At 34.5% G+C, this 27500-nt stretch overlaps 1 protein-coding gene across 2 annotated transcripts in view; it reads left to right on the forward strand.

Annotated features, from left to right (window-relative positions):
* Nucleotides 1–27500, forward strand: part of LOC135201444 (sodium-coupled monocarboxylate transporter 1-like) — a 93574-nt gene that overhangs the window by 62781 nt on the left and 3293 nt on the right. For both annotated transcript variants that reach the window (XM_064230392.1, XM_064230391.1), the window contains exons 2-10: nt 10670–10880; nt 16088–16221; nt 20291–20479; nt 20714–20868; nt 21447–21587; nt 22885–23100; nt 23648–23766; nt 24327–24511; nt 25433–25740. In XM_064230392.1, the coding sequence (XP_064086462.1) occupies nt 10670–10880; nt 16088–16221; nt 20291–20479; nt 20714–20868; nt 21447–21587; nt 22885–23100; nt 23648–23766; nt 24327–24511; nt 25433–25740 (1658 nt within the window). The remainder of the gene's footprint in view (nt 1–10669; nt 10881–16087; nt 16222–20290; nt 20480–20713; nt 20869–21446; nt 21588–22884; nt 23101–23647; nt 23767–24326; nt 24512–25432; nt 25741–27500) is intronic.

Below are 27500 nucleotides of genomic sequence, written 5' to 3' on the forward strand. Positions count from 1 at the left end.
ACCTATTTTTACCTTACGAGTTTTAGCGTTGGACCAGAGTTTGCCTTATTTAATGTACAAAGTCATTGGCTTACGTGTTTTTACCCTGATAAACAAAGGCATTAACTAAAGGATTTTTACTCTGTACTTTTAGTTGTCTTTATGTTCGAAGGGATAAGATACAAGTTTTTACGATACGCGACGGGTTGCCTTTATAATATGCAAAGGCATTAAGTTGCGTGTTTATTTACGTCATGCCAGAGGTTGCCCTTTCTATGTACAAAGGTATTAACTTACAGGCTTTACACTGCATCAGAGGCTGCCCTTTTTTAAGGGCAAAGGCATTAATCTACGATTTTTATGCTGCATCAGATGTTGCCTTTTCTTTTTCATGTATAAAATCCAGTGGTTGCCTTTTTTTAGTTGCACAGGCATTAACTTGCGGGTCTGTACGCCGCGCCAGAGGTTGCCCTCTGACAGGGGATTAACTTTCGTGTTTTTACTGTAGTTTTCGAGATTATTCTGACAAAATTACATTCTGTAAAGGTGCGTCCACACGGTCGAACAATGTCCGACGGACAAACATTGTTACCAATTAACAGTTGTCTGCCGGTCTTTGCCTTGTGAGCAGAGTAAAAACACTTGAATACAACCTCATCTGGTACCAATGTTTGTTGCCAGATCTACTTCCATCGTTTCAACGCTTATGACGTCATCCTGCTTCGCCCATGATATGGTAACAATGATTGTCCGTCGGACATTGGTCGACCGTGTGGACGCACCTTTAGCTGTTAGCTTGCCCGCTGGAAGAAGAGATCTAGATATCCGAATATTTGCTTTGAGGAATCTTCATCAAGGGACATAGCTTACTAGTAGATTCTGAGTTAATTCTTTCTGCAGAGCCGGTGTTCTAGATTATTCCAACAGAGTTACCTTTTTGTAGGATTTGGAAGAATAGATCTAAATGTCTGATTATTCGGCCACATGATAAAGATCTAGTAAAAGAGGATTCTTCACCAAGGAGACATAGAAAACTTGAAGAAACTGAGTTTCTTTGTTCTGTAGATCCGGTCTTCTAGATTATTCCGACAGAATTTCCTTTTTGTAGCCTTCTGAAGAATATGTCTAGATATCCGGCAAAGATCTAGCACGAGAAGAATTTTCACCATCGGACATAAAAAAAAAAATGTGTATGTGTTATAAAATCAACAAGAAGTCTGGCAATTATGTCTCTTGGTTATTTGCACCAACCTTCCCGGAATCCTTTCCCATCATTAGGACTACATAAATTTCTTTTAATAAAAAATTTGAAATGTAAAAAATTTCAAATTTATATCACTCATTGAAATTCACATTACACTTACTTGACAGTCCCAAAAAATAAATATTTGAGACTGATATGTATATACGTACATCTTGGGGGTGATTTTCAGGAAATTTGGTTGCATTTTAGTTGGAAATGATATATGAATATAGAAGCATCTTTGCATATAGGATTAATGTATATGACAGTTACACCATTGTGGATTTCTTCACCAATTATAATATATAATGTTAATATGGGGTACTCGGTGAACAACTGCAGTGTTTGCAGAAAAGTCATACCATACCATACTACATAATATGATTGTATGTTTATGTGAGACTGACTCCTTTAAATAGCTCGGCTAGGTCTCACGTTGTGTCTATTATTTACTGATGAAGTTATATAAGGTAAGATTAACTCGGCCAATCTTGTCGCTAGCACGAGGCTTATTCTAAAACATGTGCTGGTCCTTGCAGGAAGCGGTTCATTTCAAGGTTATACTTTGCCCTGCAACTCCATGACATTTCGGAGTTAGAATGGAAGTTTCAGAATGTATTCTGATATTTCAGTTATTTTCGTATTTCTAGGCATTTAATTCCAGAACTATCTGTTAATTAAACTATATATCGATTAAGAAGAAGGAGATCTTGCATTTGATTTATGCGCAGACACACACACACACACACACACATACACACACACACACACACACACACACACACATATATATATATATATATATATATATATATATATATATATATATATATATATATATATAAAGTATTGTGTGTGTGTATATCTGTGTACCAATAAGCATTTTTCTCCATTTGAAAGGTAAAACAGTGTTACTATCATTTCTGCATTCAACATTTAAGTGGAAATCATAGATGAACTTCGTGTACAGAAAGTTTCCCTGGCATCAGCCACTTCGTTCACAGAGAGAGAGAGAGAAGGCTTATGAATAGCACATCGAACTACTTTACAGACACTGCACCATTGGTCTCTATGATGCGCATACTCTCGGACTTTTTGGGTGCTAACGTCACCTCTCCCCTTCAGTGTTACCAGCTCTCAGTGTCTTTCTTTTTTTAGCTCCACTTGACCAAACCTTTGCACCAAGTGTTGTTATAGGGAGACTAAGATAGCCTTAATTCTTTCCTCTGGATGATTGTAATCCCCAGTATGTTATGACAATTCAGAACTTCAGTTGTCATTCTCTGTAAAGTGTTAGACGATGGAATTTAGATTCTTTAGTGCTGTAGATGCCTTCAAATAGTTGTGGTAGCTTGGTCATTGTTGATGAGTTTGAAGGATTCACAGTTCCTTACTGAAAAGGTATCCTTTATGTAATGCCGCTCACCCATTCCTTCCTCTCTCTCCCTCTCTCTCTCTCTCTCTCTGAGGGATGGTAATGCTCATCATTGCAAGCAACAACACAAAGACAGGTCGGCTTAATATTTCGCAGGAGTTGCGAGAAGGAACTCCTATCTCTCTTAATTTTAGTGCCCTCTTTGCTTCCCTGAAAACATTGCTGTTGGACAGCTGCTTCTGGATGGCTCTTATTGTTAATAGTATTCTAAGTATTTCATTTAACGTTTATAGATGCATGCTTTCTCGTAGTCCTATTATCTGGTGTATGAGAACTTTGAGGTCCGGACCAGTGGTTGAAGGTGAACTTGAATAGGAGTCTGCATTATTGTCTTGTGCTCAGGCATCGTCAGAAAATGGTAGAATTCCAATATAACAAGCTTTCCGAAAATCTAGTTTCATAGCTTCTTGATCATCCCCAGTGTTGGTAACGTTTCCAATGCCTTGAGCATAGTGGCACTTTCTGGTTCCTGGGAAGAATCTTTCATTAACTACAGCCTTATGCAAGTTAACAGACAACACTCAAAGAGGAAAGCCTATTGCTCCCTTATACTTCCTACAGAGAGCTTCCTTTTTTGTTTTTGTTTTTGCGACCAATAGGACTGCTATGTAACTGGAGATAGTGTAGCATTCAAGGTCCATTTTCGGGAATGTTCAAGGGTATGACGCCTGATCCCACTGCCTTATTCAGAACCATGTCGAGGATACTAGTGGCAGGCTCATGAGGGAACAAACCTTGCTCGTACATTAATGCACTGTTGCTACGCTGGGTCTTAGTACTTAGGAGGTCAGTGAATGGAGTATGTGTTCAGGAATCAAAGGTGTTAGAATTTTTGTAGTATTGGGCTTTGTAACTCATGATACAAGGAAATAGATTGGGCGTCGATTTGATGTGAGGCCTCCCTCTGGTTCTATTATCTCACGTTCGGCCACAAAGAATACTAAATCTTGAGAAAAAGTAAAATTACGATACTAGCAACTTGTTTTTATAATAAAACAGCTAAAGATTATGTATCAGTATAATTATTTATTTCTTTAATATGGATGTTTCATTAAAGAGCGCCTTTTGGGCAACGTATGATTTTGATTTTTTAAATACTGATGTCCTAAATAAGAATACGCATGAAGACGGAGGACACTGACCATAAAACAAGCAAATGCAAAGCAAAATTGATATTCAGCAATCAATGTATCACCAGAAAGTTTAATTGAATTATTTACGCGTCTGATCTATTTCAAGAATCGCCGTGGGAGGGGGGTGGTAGTGCCGTCAGTGCACCTCATGCGGTGCACTGTAGGCATTACTTAAGGTTCTTTGCAGCGTGCCTAGGGCCCGTAGCTGTAACCCCTTTCGTTCCTTTTACTGTACCTCCTTTCGTATTCTCTTCCTCCCACCTTACTTTCCACCCTCTCCTAACAAATGATTCATAGTGCATGCGAGGTTTTCCCCCTGGGACACCTTTCAAACCTTTCACTGTTAATTTCCGTCTCAGCGCTGAATGACCACATAGGTCCCAGTGATTGGCCTATAGCCCAAATTCTATTTTCAGTTCAGTTCAAGGAACAGACATTTTATTCCTTTTTTTCTGCTTTGTCATGCCGGGACAGAAATCGTGTCCAATTTTAGGTAGATTTTAAACGTCTTAATTCTGGACACAACTCCTTGGCGTGCAGACGCAGTTTTGCATCGGTAAATATATCAACAAGAAAATAAGGTATTTATGAGATTTGTCCTCTAGCATACCCAAAGAATTGTTTTTAATAACTCTTTGCAGTTCAGTGTCTTACAGTTAACAATGTGGGACGTGTCCGTCCATGCATTAACTCGCGATGAGTACTTTATCACAATGCTCGAGCTATTCTTGGTTTGTCCGAGATCATCGTGATTGTCGAAACTTGAAAGTGATGTGTCACGGATGTCAGGACAAAAAACCGCTGTTAATTGAAGACCGTATGTTAGTCCTTACGTTGTTTTTACCGTTACTTTCTCTGTGTTTCTTTCTCCTGATTTACGTGCCAAGTTTCAGACGATCGAATTACCAAATGTCGGTTTGTCTGTGCTTTTGGGTTATGAGTGAAAGGGCCAGCTGGCACGGAGAAACAATGTAACAAGCATGTTAAATTCGACCTTTATAAAAGCTACACAGATATAGTCTGTATTTCATTTCTGAGCAGCTGATCCAGTCTGTTATGAGACTTATCCGACCTTCCCAAAACTGAAAGACCGTCGGTTTTTCTTCTTGACAGAAATTAGTCAACAGCTTGAGTTCCAACGGGGGAAAATCTCCACTAATTCTAGACTTGTTCAGTTTCTTTTGGAACTGCAACCGGTCCAGTGGCGGTTTTTCTAATCACTTTTTCTCCTAGCACTGGATGCTGGAATATTTTAACCACTTTTGTTTTTATAATTATGACGCTTTGATTCATTCTTTTGTATTTTAAATTTTAATCTATTTGTATTCTTTGCTGTTCCTGCTGTTTACCAACATTAAAGCGTGCTTGAAAGTCAGCGTATCTCACGGTGCTGAGCGTGAAATTCTAATATTGTAGTCACTTTATCAGCAGAAAGTTGCCTATTACTCTGGCATACATAAACTAGACAATCAATAATTTAAAAACTATTTCAATTAGAGTAGTTAACTTGCAGAGTGCTACTTGGCTCAGTTCTGCAATGTCCTTCATTCATTCCCGTCCTTCTGCCTACCAGTTGAACCAGCTGTAATTGGGGGGCTACCAACAACGCCGATCAAATAAGTCTCAGGTTAGGAGACAATGAATAAATGAATTCATAAAGCAGTGGATATATGAAATTCCTACAAATAAAGAATAGGAAAGAATGGAAAACAACAGAAGAATTACATCAAGTTCTACTAACTATTCCTGGTTTTATTTTGTGTGTAAGGTGAAGGACGGATGTAGAGATATTTGCCAATTAAATTCACGCTGGAGGTGTTACTCGACGAGGCGTAGGGCTCATGGCATGGAACCCTGTCACTTCAAAGAAAGTAAATCCCCATCGTTTAAGCTTTAGAAGGACAGGTAAATCGGTCAAAGTTTAAAGGCACTTGAAAGCTCTGTAACGACATTCGCGGATGAACGACATTCGCGGATGATTAAAGTTGAAGGTTTCAAAAAGACATTTGTAACTGTCAGAGATTTATGAAGACATGTCGGTGGTTTAAGGCTTATATAAATCCATTTGCACTAGATTAAATGGGTATAAAGACTTGTATAGTTAATGGTTTCTAAAGTCAATTGCAGCTTGTTAAAGGTTTAAGACTTTTTTTAGCTGGTTAAAACAGTTCAAGCGTTTTAATTAACTAAAGAAACTTTTATACTAGTAATTTACAGATGGTTAATTATTAAAAGAAAAAGTTATAGTTACTTGACAGTCCACAGGCAGTTATAACGCACTGAGTCTTGCAAATAATTCCAGAAAGGTAGAATTATGCAAACATTGGAAGCTGCTTCACATTAGGTGTATATTAGTATTGTGTGATTTCGATTTAAAGCTACTGAGAAGTGTACCGTATAGGTAAGTTATACACTGCCAATTGAAGGCAAATATACAGTTACAGTTACTTTAACCTATATATGCACTTACTGCTACAAACAGGTGTCTGTGTAGCAGTCAGACATCTCTTGGTTAAAATTGTAAGGTCAGTTGACTTTGGAAAGTTTACAAAGTACAAAACTATCTTTTGTTTATTGCTTCAGAGATCAAGAAAAACAAATAGTTTGGTCATTGTAAGAAAATAAAAAAGGCTCAAATTCAACAGTTGGAATCCTGGGCAACTACTCCTTAGAGTAGTTAACTTGCAGAGTAATACTTGGCTCACTTCTGCAACGTCCTTTGTTCATTCCCGTCTTGCCTACCAGTTGACCCAGCTGTAATTGGGGGATAGCAACAACACCGCTCAAATAAGAAACATGTGTTTAGCAACCTCAGTCCTTGAGATTTCTGGCACCAAAGAGAGAGAGAGAGAGAGAGTCAATAACCGTAGATTCCAGTAGTCAGCTTCTAAACATCTCAAAAGTACAACGAATTTAATACTGAATGTGCAATGAATTTGGGAGAACATGTTCATGAAATGATTGAAGTTTCCCATTAATGCACCAGATGACAGAAACGTGTCATACTGAAGTTTGAACACTTGTGTGATAATTTTACATTGTCTAGCTGGCCTTCTCGAAAGTGTTTGTAATAGAGAAATAGTTATTCTGTCAGGATGTCCTTTATGGAAGTGAACTCTCTTATAAAGCTTTTAACGATGAATAAGGAACATGGCGTTTGCTAATTTAGCGTTGCAAGCCACTCAAGATATGAATAAACCTCTGGGTATTTACTGATTTGGTTGCCCACTATGAAAATGCCGAGGTGAATACAAAACGGTATCACACTTGATAGGATTTTCATCACTCAAAGATAAAAACTTTCAATTAGAAAGGTATATGTGGGTTCATAAAAGTGTTATTAAGAAGGCACACTTTCTGTACGGATTTGGGGAAGGAACATCTGAACTCACTTTGATTACAACGAGACTGGTTATAAGGATTTGCAACGTGCTTATAAGACGTGTACAGCAATCATAAAAGCTTCCCAATGATGCACCGCATTGCTGTGAGAATCCTATGTCTTGCATATGTTTTAACCTTTGATTATGAGGTTCCGGATCTTTTGTCTTGCATATGTTATTTAACCCTTTTGGATTATTTTGAAGGTTCTTCCGAATTCCTGTTGTCTTGCATATGTTTTTTTGTGGTTCAATCCTTTGATTATGAGGTCTTCCGAATCCTTTGTCTTGCATATGTTTTAACCTTTGATTATGAGGTCTTCCGAATCCTTTGTCTTGCATATGATTTAACCTTTTATTATGAGGTCTTCCGAATCCTTTGTCTTGCATGATTGTTTTTAACTTTGATTATGAGGTCTTCCGAATCCTTTGTCTTGCATATGTTTTAACCTTTGATTATGAGGTCTTCCGAATCCTTTATTTTGCATATGTTTTAACCTTTGATTATGAGGTCTTCCGAATCCTTTGTCTTGCATATGTTACAACCTTTGATTATGATGTCATCCGAATCCTATGTCTTGCATATGTTCTAACCTTTGATTATGATGTCATCCAAGCCAATCACCTATACAGAATGGTTTATAAAGGGTAACCCTTTAATTTGGTTGATGAAAGATTATGTGGTTCCGTACTGAAATAGACATTGTAGGTTTGCAAATGGCTGTCAATCCAGTATGAGTATCTGCTATTTTTATTTGAATAATTGGAGTTCGATTAGCATCCCTTGCATTCAGTTTTACTCTGCTTATCGGACTGGAGAATCTGTGCTAATGCTTGCGGCTATCAAGTTATTATAGGTGCTATATTTAGTAGTTTTATGGCAGTGGTGGCCATATAACCAGTATTCTTAATTCGTGGGCAATGCCTTAGCTTCCTTGGTCTCAGAGATTCGAAGGCCTTTGAGGAATCACCAACGCACACTGCCGGTTTATTTATTTGTAATAGATTGCATATTTTTAATGTAATAGGTTATTTATATTGTATATTTAAAAATTATTAGTTGTTTAATGAATAACGTGACCTTCATGTACATAAACTATTTATAGATATCTTTAAATATATACATACACACAACCACATATATATATATATATATATATATATATATATATATATATATATATATGTGTGTGGTGTGTGTGTGTGTGTGTATGTATATATTTAAAGATATCTATATATAGTTTATGTACACGAAGGTCACGTTATTCATTAAACAACTAATAATTTTTAAATTATTAGTTGTTTTAATGAATATATATACGTATATATATATATATATATATATATATATATATATATATATAATATATATATATACATACTATTATATATATATATATATATATATATAGTATATATACATATATATACTATATATATATATATATCTATGATATATATATATATACATATATATCATATATATATATATATATATATATATTATATATATATATGTATAACAGAATCACGAAAGTTAGGAACGTGATAAATCCATAAATAAAGATAAATGCCACGAAGGAAAAATAAACGAAGGAGTCTGCGAGATCTTTCGACTTAAAAGCCCTTTACTGAAGCAGATACTGAAGCAGATACTTCAGTAAAGGGCTTTTAAGTCGAAAGATCTCGCAGACTCCTTCGTTTATTTTTCCTTCGTGGCATTTATCTTTATATATATATATATATATATATATATATATATATATATATATATATATATATATATGTATGTATGTATGTATGTATTTGTATCACACACACACACACACACATATATATATTATATATATATATATATATATATATATATATATATATATATATATTAGATATATATCTATATTATATATATCTATATATATAATATAATATATATATATATATATATATATATATATATATATATATATATATATAGATATATATATATATATATATTATATATATATATATATATATATATATATATAGATATATATATATAATGTATATATTATATATATTATATATATATACATATATAATATATATATATTACTATATATCATATAAATATATATATATATATATATATATATATATATATATATTATATATATAATATATATGATATATGAATATATATATATGAATATATGATATATATACTATATATATATATAGGTATATATATATATATAATTGTGTGTATGTGTGTATAAAGAATTTCATTGTGTTCCATTTGTCTAGAAAAGAGAGAATTAAAGGAAAAACATTTTACAGTAGAAAAGTGAATGTGAGGTATTTTTATAATGAAAGAATTACTGGTAACCAGTGAATAATTACCACGTGTTTCCAGGCCTATCAATGTTTTGCTGTTGTAAAATTTACGTGAAAGCTTATACGGAAACTCATGATTATATGTATATGGTATGTTATATAGCAAATTATTATTTGTACACACACACACACACACACACATATATATATCTATATATATATATATATATATATATATATATATATATATATATATATATATATATATATATATATATATATATATATAGTATGTATAGTATATGTATAGTGTGTGTGTGTGTGTGTACAAATATAAGTGTATATACATACATATACATAAAAATATACATATAATCATGAGTTTCCGTATAAGCTTTCACGTAAATTTTACAACAGCAAAACATTGATAGGCCTGGAAACACGTGGTAATTATTCACTGGTTACCAGTAATTCTTTCATTTTAAAAATACCTCACATTCACTTTTCTACTGTAAAATGTTTTTCCTTTAATTCTCTCTTTTCTAGACAAATGGAACACCATGAAATTCTTTATACACACATACACACACATAATATATATATATATATATATATATATATATATATATATATATATATTCATATATTCATATATATATATATATATATATATATATATATATATATATATAATATATATATATATATATATATATATATATATATGAATATATATATATATATATATATATATATATATATATATATATATATATATATATACACACACATATATATTGTGTATGTATGTATAAAGAATTTCATGGTGTTCCATATGTCTAGAAAAGAGAGAATTAAAGGAAAAACATTTTACAGTAGAAAAGTGAATGTGAGGTATTTTTAAAATGAAAGAATCACTGGTAACCAATGAATAATTACCACGTGTTTCCATGCCTATCAATGTTTTGCTGTTGTAAAATTTACGTGAAAGCTTATAAGGAAACTCATGATTATATTCCAAGTTTCCAGTATTCTCGGTTTTCAAGCTCATAGTTGCAATATAGATTTTTGTTAAATCTTTTGAGAACTAAAACAAGGATATTTTTTAACTTGTAAAGACTTACCACACGTTTCCAGTCTTATCTCTTCATTCATATAAGCATATTTTCGCCTTTTACAGATGGCAGGATCTGACGAATTAGCTGGCTTTGGGGTGGTGGACTACGCCGTTTTCTGCCTAATGCTTTGCATCAGCACGGGAATTGGTATCTTCTTTGGCATCAGAGGCAACAAGAACACAGAAGACTTCCTGATGGGGGGAAGAAGTATGTCAACCTTGCCAGTTTCCATATCTCTGCTTTCGTCCTTCATCTCGGCCATTTCCATTCTGGGTGAGTTACTCATAGATGTAGGGATTCAGTGGATTTTTCTTTTTTTTTTTGGAAATTATCAGCATTTTTAAAAAATTTATTAAAAACTAAATGTATTTTCATAGCCAATCACCATTATCGTTGCGACACCATTTTATGTAGAAGAGTAATCAATAAGCATCATTTTACATGAATTTTGTATATTATCTTTGCTGTTTATTTTCTTGTTTAGTATATGATTACTATTTTGTGGATTTTCAGTTTGTATTTTGATTCAAGTTTCCTCCTTGCTGAGTCTACAATTATTGTATGTTTGCACTATCTACATTTACAGTTTTAGGGAGTTGCTGACATCTAGTCGGAATTATTAAAAAAGATAGCAGATGATAACTCACTATAGTGTCCAAGGGAATCTGGTCCATAGTCCAAGAGAATCTGGTCTGTAGTCCAAGGGAATCTGGTCCGTGGTCCAAGGGAATCTGCTCCATATTCCAAGAGAATCTGGTCCTTAGTCCAAGGGAATATAGTTAAGTGGCACAAAAACGCTCAGTAAACTTGAGATATCAAGGGTAACTCAGAGATTTAAAGAACTTGTCCAATTTCCGTGTGTTAGTTATGGCATCCCAACTAATGGGAGTTGAGCAGGCTCTTCCAAGAAATACGTATTAACCTTCATAATTCAAGGTCTAGGATGGTAAGTGAACAAGATCTTAATATGAAGTTATTTTAATCAATCCAGCTGAGTAAGCGCTTGGTGTTCCCTGTATTTTGGTAGCTTAGCTAGGTATTGTAATTTAATAATGCGAGACCCATCATACTTTCTGAGCTGATTTCGGCAATTCCTCGTTGTAAGTTGCAGTCGAACAGGGTTTTAATAAATCAGTTGTAAAGTAATACTGATCATTCGGAATTATCAATGGTAGCGGGGTAGCAGTCGTAAACTATTTTGGTACCAGATACACCATACGAATAATGAGATCTGTAACTGGAACCGTGCAGATCTTAGCAAGTTTCCTGAGCTGACGGTTAATGAGATCTGGACACGTACCTGAAAGCTCTCAATGTTATCCGCAACGAACAACAAAGTTTTCTAAGTTCTTTGTATTAAAATTCATGAATGTCAGATTCGAAACACAAAATAATAATCTTTAATAGAAAACAAGATTATGTTTTCCCACTTCCCACTCACCCTGTTAGGACTTACACCTTTATTATTCCCCTAAATTTGACTTTGAATAACTACGACAGCTCCACTGAGAAATTTCGAAACGTCTGTCACAGAGCGACGGCTGTCCTTCGAACTCCCACCAAATTCTTCGACATTTCCCGTTCTAGCACATTTGGGTCAGGCAGTGTTAGTTTGGGTATTAATATTATTATTATTATTATTATTATTATTATCATCATTATTATTATTAGGTTATATATATATTAATATATTATTAATATTTTATATATATATATATATATGGAAAAAGGATATATTTCCCATTTAGGGGTAAATATCATAGGAATATGTAATTATTATTATTATTATTATTATTAATTATTAAATTAATTATTTTATTTTATTATTTATTTTATTATTTATTTTATTATTATTTATTATTATAAAATACATACAAAATTCCAACCAGAAACCAGGGGATATATTCCATTAGGGTAAATATAATTAGAAATATGTGGTATTATTATTTTGTTTATCACAGTCGTCCTATTCGATAAGATGTTTTTTTTTTTTTTTTTTTGTAGTGCAGTGTTTTCTCACTATGTGTGCTGTTTTAGTAGCATACTCTTCTGCTTAAGTCTTGGAGCTATTTCGGCGTCTAGTTTTTCCACCACTCTCATCCTTCTCCTGATTTCGTCCAACATCAAAATTCTAATCTCAAAGCCCAAGAAACAACTTACCTTTAAAGTCACCATCGTCACCCCTGTTCGTCGAAGCCTTCCTATGAATAGTTGCTCCTATTCTTCTATTCTCGTGTCAGTTTAAATAAAACTAAAGCTAGACGATACTCATGTTCTTTTAAAATGCAAGTTTACATATTCCCAAACTTGACATAAAAAGAAAAGAATTAAAGAAGGAAAGTGTAGAAATGTCCTTAACTTCTAGTAAATAAGTAAATGAGAAAAAAAATATAGCTTAAAGACATAAATGCATAAATAGGAGAAACTCATCTCCCAGTCACTTCTCAAACATGGTAACTCACGGAGAGTGCATAGGAAATTTATTCAATAATGAAATGTCAAATAAAACCAACAGAGTAAACAATTCCCTCAGTGTCCAATCGATCGCTAAAAAAAAAAAGCTCGCTTTACTGGAAAAACTAGCACTTTCTCAGGAAGAATGTTTCACCAGTGCACGATACTGCCAGAATAATCCATCTTGACTCAGGATTCCTTTATATTAGTGATTCCCGTTAGAGACGCACCCTTGAACACACTCATTGTTCAAAAACATTGCTTCGCCACTTCCTGCGACGTGGAAGTCCCGTGGCATGATCCAGGTCAATAATAGAGGCAACACTTGCGGCTGGTGAGCACCCAGATTTCTTAGACCTAAATTACGTACTTTCCAATGCTCCATATATTATATACTAATTATCCTATAGGAGCTGTCAACGTGAAGAAACACCCAAGCAAATAGTTCACAACGAACGGATAGTTATGATCCAATCAATGACGCCATAAGAGCACAAGCATCGTGGACAAAAGTTTCCTAGGACTTGACCCTCGGGACGACGACCCCGTTTGTTTAACCTAATGAATCCTGCAATCAGCGTAGCTGTAGGAAAATCCCCCTCGACGGTTGGCTTGGAAAAGACAGAGGATTCCATTAGCTAATGAGTCGACTCTGAAGAGAAGACTGAAAATGAACCGATAGAAATTAGATTAAAATTTCCTGCCATCTAATTGGACCCTTGGCCGTTCTTCGGTCCTTCTCCTAATAGTTACCCTTGTTCATTACCTTAATTTCTCAGGATTTCATCTCTCCCTTGAGCTTGGTAAAATCATTAAAACTCTCTCTCTCTCTCTCTCTCTCTCTCTCTCTCTCTCTCTCTCTCTCTCTCTCTCAGCCTCGACCTCAGTGTTTTTGTATCTCGTTAACTGCAGCTCGTAGATGGAAAATCGTCCACAAATTGGAAATGACCCTGGAAAGGTTACATGGTTGAAATCAGCTCTGAACATCAACTTATATCATATTTCATACACACGCACACGCACACGCACACACATTATATATGTAACAAAGATATTTATTCAGGAAAAGCTACAAGTTAGTCTAAGTTAGTTATAAGTTAGTCCTAGAAAGCGTGTAACTTTTTCTGAATAAATATCTCCTCTAGATACCATCGGGTTTAAATGATGTCTTGCTATCAATTGTATTAATGCACAGAACAATTGTGTAACTGATACAGTTCATATATATATGTGATATATATATATATATATATTATATATATATATATATATATATATATATATATATATATATATATATATATATATATATATATATATATATATATATATATATATATATTTATGTTATATAAAGACTGATGTATGAGACATTGTTGTATGTCACGTGCCTTGACACTCCTTAGAAATTGGGGATTCATCATTTTTAACTTCCCTAGAGACAGAGAGTCCGAGCGACAGCTTAAGAATGCTGATGTATCTTTTTGGGTGGCGTGATGGTCAACGATCGTCCTGTAAGTATGTGCGTTCGAGAGAAGTGACTTTGAAACCAGTTGGGAGTGGTTTCAGGGCGTGGACGAAGGGTGTGAATTCATGTGTATGTGTGCGCCTCTTTCATTCATAATGGCATAGAGAGACTTACGGAGAGGTCTGTGCGAGAAAGGCAGAGCCAAGATGGTGTATGCCAAAGAGTTTCCTTTTAAGAGATTCTAGGCTGGAGATGGGTAAGAAATACTGTGCTTTAGCCAAAGGTGTGGCTTGACTGTATTTTTGATATTTTGTAAAGATGTTCTATTTCATTTAATCTTTTGACTTTGTCTTTACAGTTGTGTATGCTCACTGTGTGGTCTCCTGTTCTTTTAAACAGGCAGATCTAGTGGAGGGGACTGTGTTCTAGTGGAGGGAACTATATTTTGGGGAAGAGATAAATGGTGTGACTAATTACTAATTAAGACTGCTAAAATACCGGGGGGAGGGGTATCTGTGTTATCTGAACTTGAGTTATAATTCCATTTAATTATCCTGTAAGAATCTGAGTTATTCAATTAATACTTTGCTTCCAATAAATGTATATTTTTGTAGTTCCGACTCTGATTTGGTGACCTTAGATAATGAAGGAGAGAGAGAGAGAGAGAGAGAGAGAGAGAGAGAGAGAGAGAGAGAGAGAGAGTGGGGGGGGGGGGGGAGGGGACAAGGTATTGCTAGTGCCTGCCGCTTATGGCTTTCGCTACCAAAGTGGATAACGGGGGTTGGTGCCCCCGTTATTATATATATGTATTAGGTTTCACAGTATTTCTGCTTATCCCGGTCCGTATATGTATTTCTTCATCATCGAATCCATAACATCATTAATGAGTTCAATGGTTTTGTTATGAATAATTATCAATATTGAAAGAGCTTTCTACATTTTGATGTGAAGAAAGTGATCAGAAAAGCAAATAAATTATTTTTAAATGAAAGAAATTGCTTCCTCGTACTACTCTTGATTGTGATATGCGTATCATAGAGCACCCAGAGACTTCCTACAAACAAAGAACGTACTACCCTATATATATTTTGGAAGACAGCCTTTTATGCCATGAAGTTATTCTTGTGTTCTAGGATAATATCCTAGAATTCTGTTCCAGGTGAAAGTCCTAATGTTTCATTACTACCCTAATACAGTTTAGCTTATAATATCATACTTTACTTACATTTTTGTTCTTTTTTTAATTTGTTAAGTTTTCTAATAACTTATCTCCTCTTTCTGTATTTCCCATTACCTTCTGATACTTCTTTCGAAATAACACCATATGTATGGAAGCTTGAATTTCAAGTCATTGGCCCCTGCTACCTTGTTCCATATGAATAGGTTTCATCTTTTGAATAATAATAATAATAATAATAATAATAATAATAATAATAATAATAATAATAATAATAATAATAATAATAATACAGATATTTCCAAGATATATCCTGTCCCAGAATATATTCTATTGCTTGACGAGATCTATTGTGCTCAGTGAAAGTTTCTTCTGTTGCAGGATTCTCTGGAGAAACTTACGCTCATGGTCTTCAGCTCAGCATATTACTTTTAGGAGCCTTCATCGGTATATTTGTTGCTACCGTGACCTTCCTGCCTGTTTTCTACCCCCTGAAGCTGACTAGCGTTAATGAGGTAAGTTCTGACCTGTCCAGCCAATCATGTTGATAGTTGATTTGGCTTCCTGCGAAGCTTTTGGACCCGGTGTTTTTATCTTGGGAACCTTGTTTGTGCTTCGTCCATTATGATGTTTTAAGAGCACGTAGGCTTACTCACATGAATATAACTATGTCATTGTTAGACCCCCCATGGCCTTGAAACAAGTCTACCAATATTTGTCAAGAGTACTTTTCTTTTACATACACACACAAACATATATATATATTATATAATATAATATATATATACATATATATATTATATAATATTATATATATATATAATATATATATATTGTGACGAAGTGCCAATTATCTTGTTACTACACTTACCATATATATATATATATATATATATATATATATATATATTATATATATATATATATATGTATATTGTGACGAGTGCCAAGTATCTTGTTACTACACTTACCATATATATATATATATATATATATATATATATATAATATATATATATATCTGCAACTGATCTATCCCTTGGAAAACGGAGTCTTGATAGAAAGAGTAAAACCAGCACTTGTACATAAACATCCTTTATTCTGTTATGACTACCGGTTTCGGAGTAACTGTCTCCATCATCAGTCTATACACACAGAAAGAAAAAAAAAAATTAAAAATCACTAAATTACAATCGATCATAGAATGAAGTAATGTTACACAAAGGTTACATTGTATATATAATTAAAAAAAAAAAAAGTAAATGTACAAGCATAAAAAAAGGAAAGGAAGCAATATTAAAAAAAGTAAATGCATATACAATATATATATATATATGTATATATATATATATATATATATATATATAGATATATATAATATGTGTATATATTGTGTATACACACACACCCACACACACACACACACATATATATATATATATATATATATATATATATATATATATATATATATATTAGGGATGCACCGATACCAAATTTTATGGCCGATACCGATACCAACTTTTAAAGCCGATACCGATAACAATACCTGTTACCTCCATGTTACTGTTATTTTGGAGAATGTATATTGTTACAAAAATCTTTCTTGTTCTCTGGTTACTGTATATTAAAGGTTCAAAAGTTGAATGGTCATGTAGTATGGTTATATAAACAATTTCAAAGCCATAAATTTCATTGAAAAAGAACATCAGGTATAACTATTTAGTATTTAATCCTTTTATTACCTGAATACAGTTTGGCTTATATTAAGGCTACCATGAAAAGACTTTTAACAAATTAGGTACGTAGTGCTTACTCGAATTCATGGGGTGACGAGCAATCTGAAATCACAAATATATACTTTTATTCTGAGTTTTAATTTATATATTGGCTAGAAACAGTTCACTGACTCATTTATTTAGATCATGAAAGGTCCTGGTAATGGGAGGGGTTAATCCTTTGTTTGGTGGGTTTTGTTAATATATACATTTTGGGAAGCCTAGAAGGATTTTAAATTCCTATACTAATGACAGAAGTATCGGCTGGTTGGTATTGGTCAGAAATTCACCGATACCGATGCTTGGGCACATCCCATTATATATATATATATATATATATATATATATATATATATATATATATATATTATATATATATATATATTGTGACCAAGTGCCAAGTATCTTGTTACTACACTTACCATTCATTAATTGTTACCTTACAACAGCCAGACACCTGATCCCTCATCACAGGTACTAAACGATTGAATACTCTAAAGGCAACAGTGATCCCTTAACAACTTACCAGTATTACAGAAAATTAGACTAAGTTCATCAAAACAGGTGTGAGGTAATCTTGTAAGTAATTAAATTAATTAAAGGGCATCACTCCATCAATAACTTTAAAAGTCTAAATATTTTCCTGATTTCAGAATTCTAAGTACTCCCCTGGTTCTAAGTCACTTCAAGTTAACTGAAGGAAAATAGATCAATTACCACTCTATTTTTCTACCTAACATAAATATAATTATATGCTGGTGTGAAAATAAACGCTTATAAAAATTTTAAATACAAAAATTTATTATTAAACTCAAAATTTATAAGTGAAATTCACAATATCAGGGAAAATTACTGTTACTTGGAAACAAAATTAATTTATCACAAAATTCAAGAAAATTAATTCAATCAAAATTCAAAAGTGTTAGCCAATAATTGAAATTTGGAAATTAATTCACAAGTGCTAAACAACAATAAAACTTGAAAAGAATTCTAAGTAAATGCAAATTAATTCACAAGTGTTAAATTCAATTAGATGTGCAGCTATTAAGTAATGAAAATAACTAAGGCAATTAAATTGTGAATACAAATGAAAACCCAGAAAACTGTGGAAAATACCAAAATTGCAAAAAGTACTAATCACACAGAATATAAAACAAAAAGACACACTTCAATAAGAAAATGGATAATTGCACTTCAAATGAAACACACAAAACACAAAAATTTTCTGTGTAAAAATGTAAATTTCACTAAACCTTTGTAACTGTTAGTTATTAGTTCTCTAAACCATCGTAACCAATAGTTATTAATTTTTACCAAACCATCATAACCATTAGATATTAGTTATTAGTTATTACCAAACCACTGTTCCTATTAGTTATTAGTTGCAACTAATAAAAATATAACACACTTTACCTTGGTATATCAACTTCTTTCTTCAAAAAATTCACCAATTCACAGAAATATGCGCCTTTACACACTTGTAAAATGTTTGTTCAGATTCTACAAAAGGCACTAAATAACACTAAATAAACTCTAAGAAATATCAACTCTTAAATCTACAAGTTGACACAAAACGTTTTGGGCAATAATTCTTTCTAGAAGCTTCGAAATCTGATGCAACTTTACAGATATAATGTGAAATCTGCACGTGGCATTCGGCAACGAAATACACGTACAAAACAAGTTATGAACGAGTCAGCTCAACAAAGACACATACCCGCTCGATCGATCGAAGACCTCGAGGTCTCTAATCAAACATGTTGACAGATTAGGAAAGCAAAGCAGAAACTTCGGGGTCTCTTATCGCAAGGCATTGACATAATAGGGAAACAACTCAGCTTGGAACGGACAAAGCAAATCTCTCTCTTTTTCTTTACTATTTTATATATTCTTTTACAATATGTAATGCAGAAATCTCAACACACATTTAAAACATCCTATCTCTAAGCCATCTAGGAATCTGAAAAAAAAATGTTGCCAAAATCTTATACACAATATTTTATACAGTCAAAGAGGGGATATATGCATTTGACAGTAGCAACATATATATATATGTGTGTGTATATATATATTATTGTTATATATATATATATATATTATATATAATATATATATATAGTATATATATATATTATATTATATTTGGGATGTGCCCAAGCATCGGTATCAGTGAATTTCTGACCAATACCAACCAGCCGATACTTCTGTCATTAGTATCGGAATTTAAAATCCTTCTAGGCTTCCCAAAATGTATGTATTAACAAAGCCCACCAAACAAAGAATTAACCCCTCCCATTACCAGGACCTTTCATAATCTAAATAAATGAGTCTGTGAACTGTTTCTAGCCAATATATAAATTAAAACTCAGAATAAAAGTATATATTTGTGATTTCAGATTGCTCGTCACCCCATGAATTCGAATAAGCACTACGTACCTAAATTGTTAAAAGTCTTTTAATGGTATCCTTAATATAAGCCAAACTGTATTCAGGTAATAAAGGGATTAAATACTAAATAGTTATACCTGATGTTCTTTTTCAATGAAATTTATGGCTTTGAAATTGTTTATATAACCATATATATATATATATATATATATATATATATATATATTATATATATATATATATATATATATATAATGTGTGTATAAGACAAGCATTTTTAACAAATCTCCGGAGCTTTGTTGATTCAAGGCTACGGGCCAACAATGAGTTTGAAGAGCCCAACAAAATCTCAAGGTCCTCCTAAGGTTAAATGAGGATGGCTTTGACTGACTGTCATTATTTCTTCCTTCTGTGACAGTACATCGAGATGAGATTCCATTCGAAAGCCTTACGCCTTGCCGTCTTGCTGCTTGGCTCCCTATCCGGATTCCTGTACACCGGACTTTGCCTCTACGCCCCTACGTTGGCCTTGGCTTCAGTCACGCCCATTTCTGTGGATACCTACATCGTCGTAATAGGCGTCATCTGCACCATCTACTGCTCTATAGTAGGTTCAGTGTCTTCTATATTTTTGAATGCAGCAGAATATTTTATCTTTCCCAGTTCCGCCTCCCAAAGTATGAGGGAAAAAGTAGAAGGCTGTGATGATGAAAGTTATATCATCCTTTTTTATAAACTGATTGCAGTTACTCACGAATCACTCCTTAGTTTTCTACGAAATATTTTCCCATTTCTAAATTATTTGTTTTATCGTTTACTAACTTCTCTGATGACTTCACAGGGTGGTCTCAAGGCTGTGGTCTGGACCGACACGTTCCAGATGTTTGTCATCGTTTTAGGTCTGGTGGCGATCGTCATCACGGGCAGCGTAAGAGTCGGAGGAATTGCAAAGGTGTGGGAAATTGGCACACTACACAATCGTACGGAACTGTTCGAGTAAGTGATTCGTGTTGAATAATTAGGGATTTCGCCTCTCTCTCTCTCTCTCTCTCTCTCTCTCTCTCTCTCTCTCTCTCTCTCTCGATATCCAAGAAACAAGAAACAAGAAACAAGAGAGTGCCAGGCAGAGAATGGATACAGTATGTCCTTATCGTTGACTCAAGAATTGAATAGAAACATGTTTAATGGGAGTTCCATCTTGTATTTTCTCTTAGTAAACGGCATGATTTGGTAATATGTCTGTATGTATGTATATATATATATATATATATATATATATATATATATATATTATATATATATATATATATAAAATATATGTGTGTATGTATATGGCTCTAGAGACCTTACACGACTGAAGCCTCATTACCGGAGTCACACTCTTGATTCTTCAGTCAACTGTAATCCTGGATGCATTTTGCCATTCTGTCCAGTACTCTCTCACCTCTAGGATATCATGACCGTTACATTCTAGTACTCACTCCATTATGTTATCTGTGCATTTGCGTGCATTGATTATACTATAATCCTTACATATGATTGAAGACCTAATTTCCTATTCCTGTCTCTGCTAGCTTCAACTTCAACCCCTACCAACGTCACAACTTCTGGAATATCATCACCATGGGCGTGTCCGTGTACTTCTCGATGTATGGTGCCAATCAGACCAATCTTCAGAGGGCGTGCTCCGTGCCCACGATGGGTGATGCCATCAAGTGAGTTGTATGATCAATTGAAAAGAGTTCTCCTAGCCCTGACTTGATTATTTTTTATGAATTATTATGGGATTATTGATAGAATAGCAGGTTTACTGAGTGGAACTAGGAAATGAAAAAGTAATTTTCTGTTTAATTTTAGGGTTTTAAGTTCGTTCATGAAGATATGGTGTAAGCACTCACTTTTTTAAACTAGTTGTAGGACTTATTATAGATTTACTTTATCTTTCAGCAATGATATGCTTATTTTTTTTATGATTCTGGAACATGATAGACTTACAGATTAGTGAGTGGAACTAGTAGATGAAAAGACTTGTAAGTTAGTTCATGAATTTAGGATGTAAGCACCTACATTCGTTAGTGTATAAAGTTAGGATGTAAGCACTCACTTTTGTATAACTAGTTTTAGAATTAATTATAGACTTGCCTGGTAGTGAATAAGGACATGAGGCATCTCAACACACTTATCTGACTGAGTTTAACTTGAAAGAGTGGATTAATCCCACAGTCTTCCAACTTGATGCAGATTCTTATTTTCTTGACTGATAAACAATATGATAGACTTAATTAAGAAACAAAGCCAGGTTATCCAGTATCTCCTAATCTCAGAGCCAATTCGATCAGCTACTAATGAACTGTAAATTACTATGTCATTTCATGCAGGTTGAACAGAAAAACGTTTGCTGTAGGTATATATTCTCACTCTCTCTCTCTCTCTCTCTCTCTCTCTATGTACGTATGCATGTATGTATGTATGTATGTATGTATATATATATATATATATATATATATATATATATATATATATATATATATAGATATATGTTACACAAAATGTGGATAATTGCCAAATGTGTAAATTTTGCAATTAATTTTGCCTATTGTGTACAATTTGCAGGCACCAAGCGCTGCAAATTGTACACAATAGGCAATATTAATTGCAAAATGTACACATTTGGCAATTATCCACATTTTGCGTAACATATATATATATTATATATATATATATATATATATATATATACATGTTTATATGTGTGTATATTATATATATACATATATGTATTATATTTATATATATACATATATGTATTTATAATGTACTTTTTATGATAATTGACCTTCCGAGAATTGTTAAGCCTATGCTCTTGAGCATCGCGCTTGATTTACTACTTGTCAGATGCATACTTCTTTCCTCAACCGTCTGTGAATTTGTATCACCTCATAATCGTAGCGCGAAAAATAAGAAAATATTAATTTGCTGTATTTAATTTTACCATCTGCTTGTTTATTCCAGAGTCTACTTGATCAACCTCTTTGGCATGGTTTTTACCTTGTCACTAGTATTCTTCAGTGGTCTTTGCGCCTTTGTCAACTACGCTGGCTGTGATCCTATATCAAGAGGCCACATTTTCTCAAAGGACCAGATCATTCCTTACTTTGTCATGGACAAGGTAGGATTCTTCGGGATACCGGGGCTCTTCGTTGCGACGCTCCTCAGTGGCGCTTTGAGGTAACAGTGTTGGTGTCCTTAACTAAGCAAACAGCCACGCCCTTGAAAAGCTTAGTAGCAAATCATTTCAGCTGTATGGAAAAAAGTGGCGTAACTATGTGTTCAGGGGGTGGGTACTGTGCCCTTGTTTAAGAATAAACCCTACATATATGGTCCGTTTCTGTCTCGCTCCCTCTCCATTTTTTAAACAAGAATTGTGTATACAACTGCTAATTTGTTCTTTTTTAAAAGATTGTTTCTATTTTACAATAATAACACCAACTAGGCGTTTCGCTTTATGTTCTAAGATTGAATTGTTTAGACATAAGTTTTGATTATTTTGGGCACTCTTAAATATGTTTTAGAGCTAATATTAAATCTGTTTTATTCAGCTAGAACTGAATTTCTAGGGTGTAAGAAACTGCAAGACCCTTTTAGGAATTATGAATTTAATAGAACTTTGTTGTTTTACCCGAGTGTTCTGCCATCAGATGAAATGTTCATTGAAACATCACTTTGCTTGTGAGCCTTTTCTTTTGAAGTAAAGCATTCCTTTTTTCAATTACAGCTCTATGTCCTCGGTCATTAACTCCTTAGTGGCAATGATCTGGTCTGATCTAGAGGAGAGAGTCCCTTTCTTCCGCAATATGTCTCAGATTGGAGCTACTCTTATCAATAAATTAATGTGTAAGTAACGACCACCCATCATCTGTGCAGAAATTACAAACTGCCTTAGTTTTCATGTATACTTATTTGACCTATTTGTTTGTTTGTCCATTTACTCTTTCATAATAGAGCATTTGAAGGTGTCATAATTGGCCGTAGGGGGGTAATGCCATCAATTGCACCTCTTTCGGTGCACTGTAGGAATTACTTAAGGTTCTTTGCAGCGTCCCTTCGGCCCCTAGCTGCAACTATTTTCATTCCTTTTACTGTACCTCCGTTCATATTCTCTTTCTTCCATCTTAGTGTCCACCCTCTCCTAACAATTGTTTCATAGTGCAATTGCAACGTTTTCCTTTTGTAACACATTTCAAACCTTATATTGTCAATTTGCGTTTCAGCGTTGAATAGCCTTAGTTGCCCCAGTGCTTGGCATAATGCCAGAAATCGATATAAATCAAAATCAATTCAGAATTTTCATGTATTAATCCGCATTATTTTCACGAATGATTATGTATATCTGGTCTATATAAGAATAGATTTTACAGTTATATTGATGCTTTGGTGTTTTCATGTCCACACAGCTTGTGCTATTGGAGCTATCATGGTAGGCCTGGCATTTTTCTGCAAAGGATTTTCTGGACTGTTCCAAGCTGCCTTCACCATCCTGGGTATCATGGCTGGACCTACTTTGGGCATCTTCACTTTAGGCCTCGTCTTTCCTCATGTGGGCAAGAAGGGAGCCTGGTGTGGCATCTTAGGATCTGTAGTAAGTATTCCTTTAGTCTGCCATTCTGGTCGTCATCTAAGGGCAGTTTTAGACATTCAGGTGTCGTTGTAAGGTAGAAGTAAATTGAAAGAAGTAACTTTAAAGAAGCCAAACCAAGGGCAACGTATGCATGAAGCTAATGCAACTGAAACCCGAGGAAACGCATAAAGTACCTTTAGCACTGTTTCAGTGCGCGCTAGAAAGGCTTTTGTACTGCACGTGTTAAGAGACAGTGGCCATTTTCTTTAAACTGCTGGTTGTAAGGTTTGCATGTGAGAGGGTAAAATTGTTTTTATTCATACCTGATATGTAATAGTCCCAAATTTGCAGCAACTCCAGAATATATTACCAGAGTCGTTGTATTTATATTTGTTAAATGATAAAAACGTGAGTCTGCACGGGATCTGGAATAAAGTTCAAACAAAAACCATAAACCATTGTCGTCATCGGAATTATGGAATTGTTTTTGGTGTTCTTTTTGGTATCTGCCCTTGTCATGAAGTTTTATTAACCACTTGCTTATTGTAATTTTCTTCGCTCAAGATCATGAATCTATAACTTTGTCCTTAGTATTAACGATCACCCGTCTCTTTTATTAGACTACCATTCGCTTTCCAACACGGTTATGCCCGACCTCAGCTATTTTAAACGATGGCAGCTGACTGTCTCCCCTTAATTTTGTTTTATTTACCTTTTGAAATAAGTTGGTATAGAAATCTTCAATCAAAGAAAAATCCCCTGCACTACCTTTTCTCTAGCATTCATTCAGCTACATTTTATCTCTCTTTATATTGCCATTAGGCCATGTTTCCTGTCTTAATTCCTTATGAAATAAGCCGGTCGTTTCCGTAAATGCCTTGAATTATAATTCTGAATCCTCTACCACCGACAATGTTCAGCATCTCCGTTCCTTTCCAACAGGGCATCATGACTGCAGTCGTTATAGGCGCAAACCAGTACAATCCACTACCTGAACCGTTGCCTGTCTCTACCGAATTGTGCAACATCACTTCCAACGGCACAGTTGACGAAGTGACAGTGGCAGATTTGAGTACCACCGAACTCTTTTCAACACCGGGGTATGAAAGCACCATGAAGAGAAGACTGAATGGATCTGCCCTGGAAAATCAGGTGTTTGATGAGGACGCAAAATACACAGCGGCTACCTTCGAGGTCACCACCCTCGCTGATATCCTAGAGGATCAGCCAGGGAATTATTCAATTAATGAGTAAGCACGTTATTTCATTCACGCCCACATTCATTATAAAGAACCACCTTGATAGTGTGCGCTGCGCGGGAACCCGGCGCTGCCTGTCATGTCTCCCCTACCCTCCCGATTCCCTACCTACCCCGCCCCACCAGAGGCGGACAAATAGGTTTGCAGGAGGGTGGATGTGTCATGTCTCCCCTACCTTCCAGATTCCCTACCTACCCCGCGCCCACCAGGGGCGGACAAACATTTTTGCAGCAAGAGGGTTGATGTGTCATGTCTCATGTACCTACCCAATCCCTACCCGGGGCAGACAAACAAGAAAGATCCACTCAGATTTTATTATTATAGATTCTGCAACGCATTTAACTGATTCAGGTTGCCGTTAGTGCTAGTGAGTTTCCATCAGTCACATCCTTCAAGTGAAGGGGATTCTTGCTGACAGTTTACCGGCAAAGTAGGTTGCTCGAGAAAGTTTAAATTCTTATAGATGCATATCATTTGCACTGTGGAATTTAACTCCCACACTGATAGTGAATTATCCTTCCGTAAAAAAGCAGCAATTTATAATTCGCCTGGAAATGAAAAAAAGATTTTTTAACTTGAATATTCTTGAATTATTAAAAGCTTAATATTAATAGGTTTATGTTTAGATTCATTTCGAGTAAAAGAACACAAGTGGCATGACGGATCTTTATCTGAATGAACCTGTTTCGTAGTCTGTGTGTGAATGTCTTGCTTTAAAAACCAAAGGTTAACTCCCTCTTACTTAGGCCTGGACATATCCTGTAGGTTCTCCAAAGGGCCGTCTTTTCCCCTAAAGTCAGCCCCAACGACGTCTGTCCTTTATCCGGATGCCCTTATCGGAATGCGAGAGGACCATTTACTCGCATTTCCCCTGAATCCATTACCCAGCTTCATCCTTCCCTCCCAAAACGTATATATATACTACGTTTTCTTACCCATTAGCCTTTCGCACGTCCCTTCCTTTTACCGTCCGCATTCTTCAGCCTTTCGCCTTTCACCAGGCATCTGTTCGTCCTCTCCTGCCGCTTCCTTTTCTCATCGTCCCCTGTTTTCGCTGCCATTAGCGTTCTCTTGTTTATTTTTATTCATTCGTGTTGTGTATACATGTCTCGCGGCTCGTCGATTTTTGCTCTGATATACATCTCCAACCTGTCTTTCCTTGTCATTGATGTTTTTGTTCATTGATTTATTTTTATATAAATATTTAGCATCCGTGACGGGAAAAACGGCGCTGTTCATTATCATGAATATTTTTTAATCACATGCCTCGGAAGATTCGCTTTCCATAACGTTGCGGCCCTTACGTCATAATATCCCGACGTCAGAGAAGTTGCCTCTCGGACAAATGAATTACAGTTTGGATCGCGCAGCCTTCGCTGTTATCCAGGTCTGGTTATCAACCTCTTATTTTCGACAGTGTCAGCTTAAAAGTCACTCTCACCCTACCAGTCTTCCCCCAAAAAGCAACTTTTTATTCTATTTATTTATTTATTTATTTATTCATTTATTTATTTATTTATTTATTTATTTATTTATTTATTTATTTATTTATTTGTCTCAGGTTTTGAGGCAAGGATTCCAGAGTAGCGAACTTGTGACTTACGTCCTATCACGTCCCTGGTTTATTTTTTATGCATTTCCAGCATATTGATGTGAATAATGGTTTACGTTTCTTCCGTTTTTGCCCTTTCATTTTCACATACACCGTAATAATCAGGAGTCAAGGTTAATTTAAAATATTAACAATAATT

The sequence above is a fragment of the Macrobrachium nipponense genome, chromosome 28 (genome assembly GCF_015104395.2).
Source record: "Macrobrachium nipponense isolate FS-2020 chromosome 28, ASM1510439v2, whole genome shotgun sequence".
In the NCBI taxonomy this organism is placed as follows: domain Eukaryota; kingdom Metazoa; phylum Arthropoda; class Malacostraca; order Decapoda; family Palaemonidae; genus Macrobrachium; species Macrobrachium nipponense.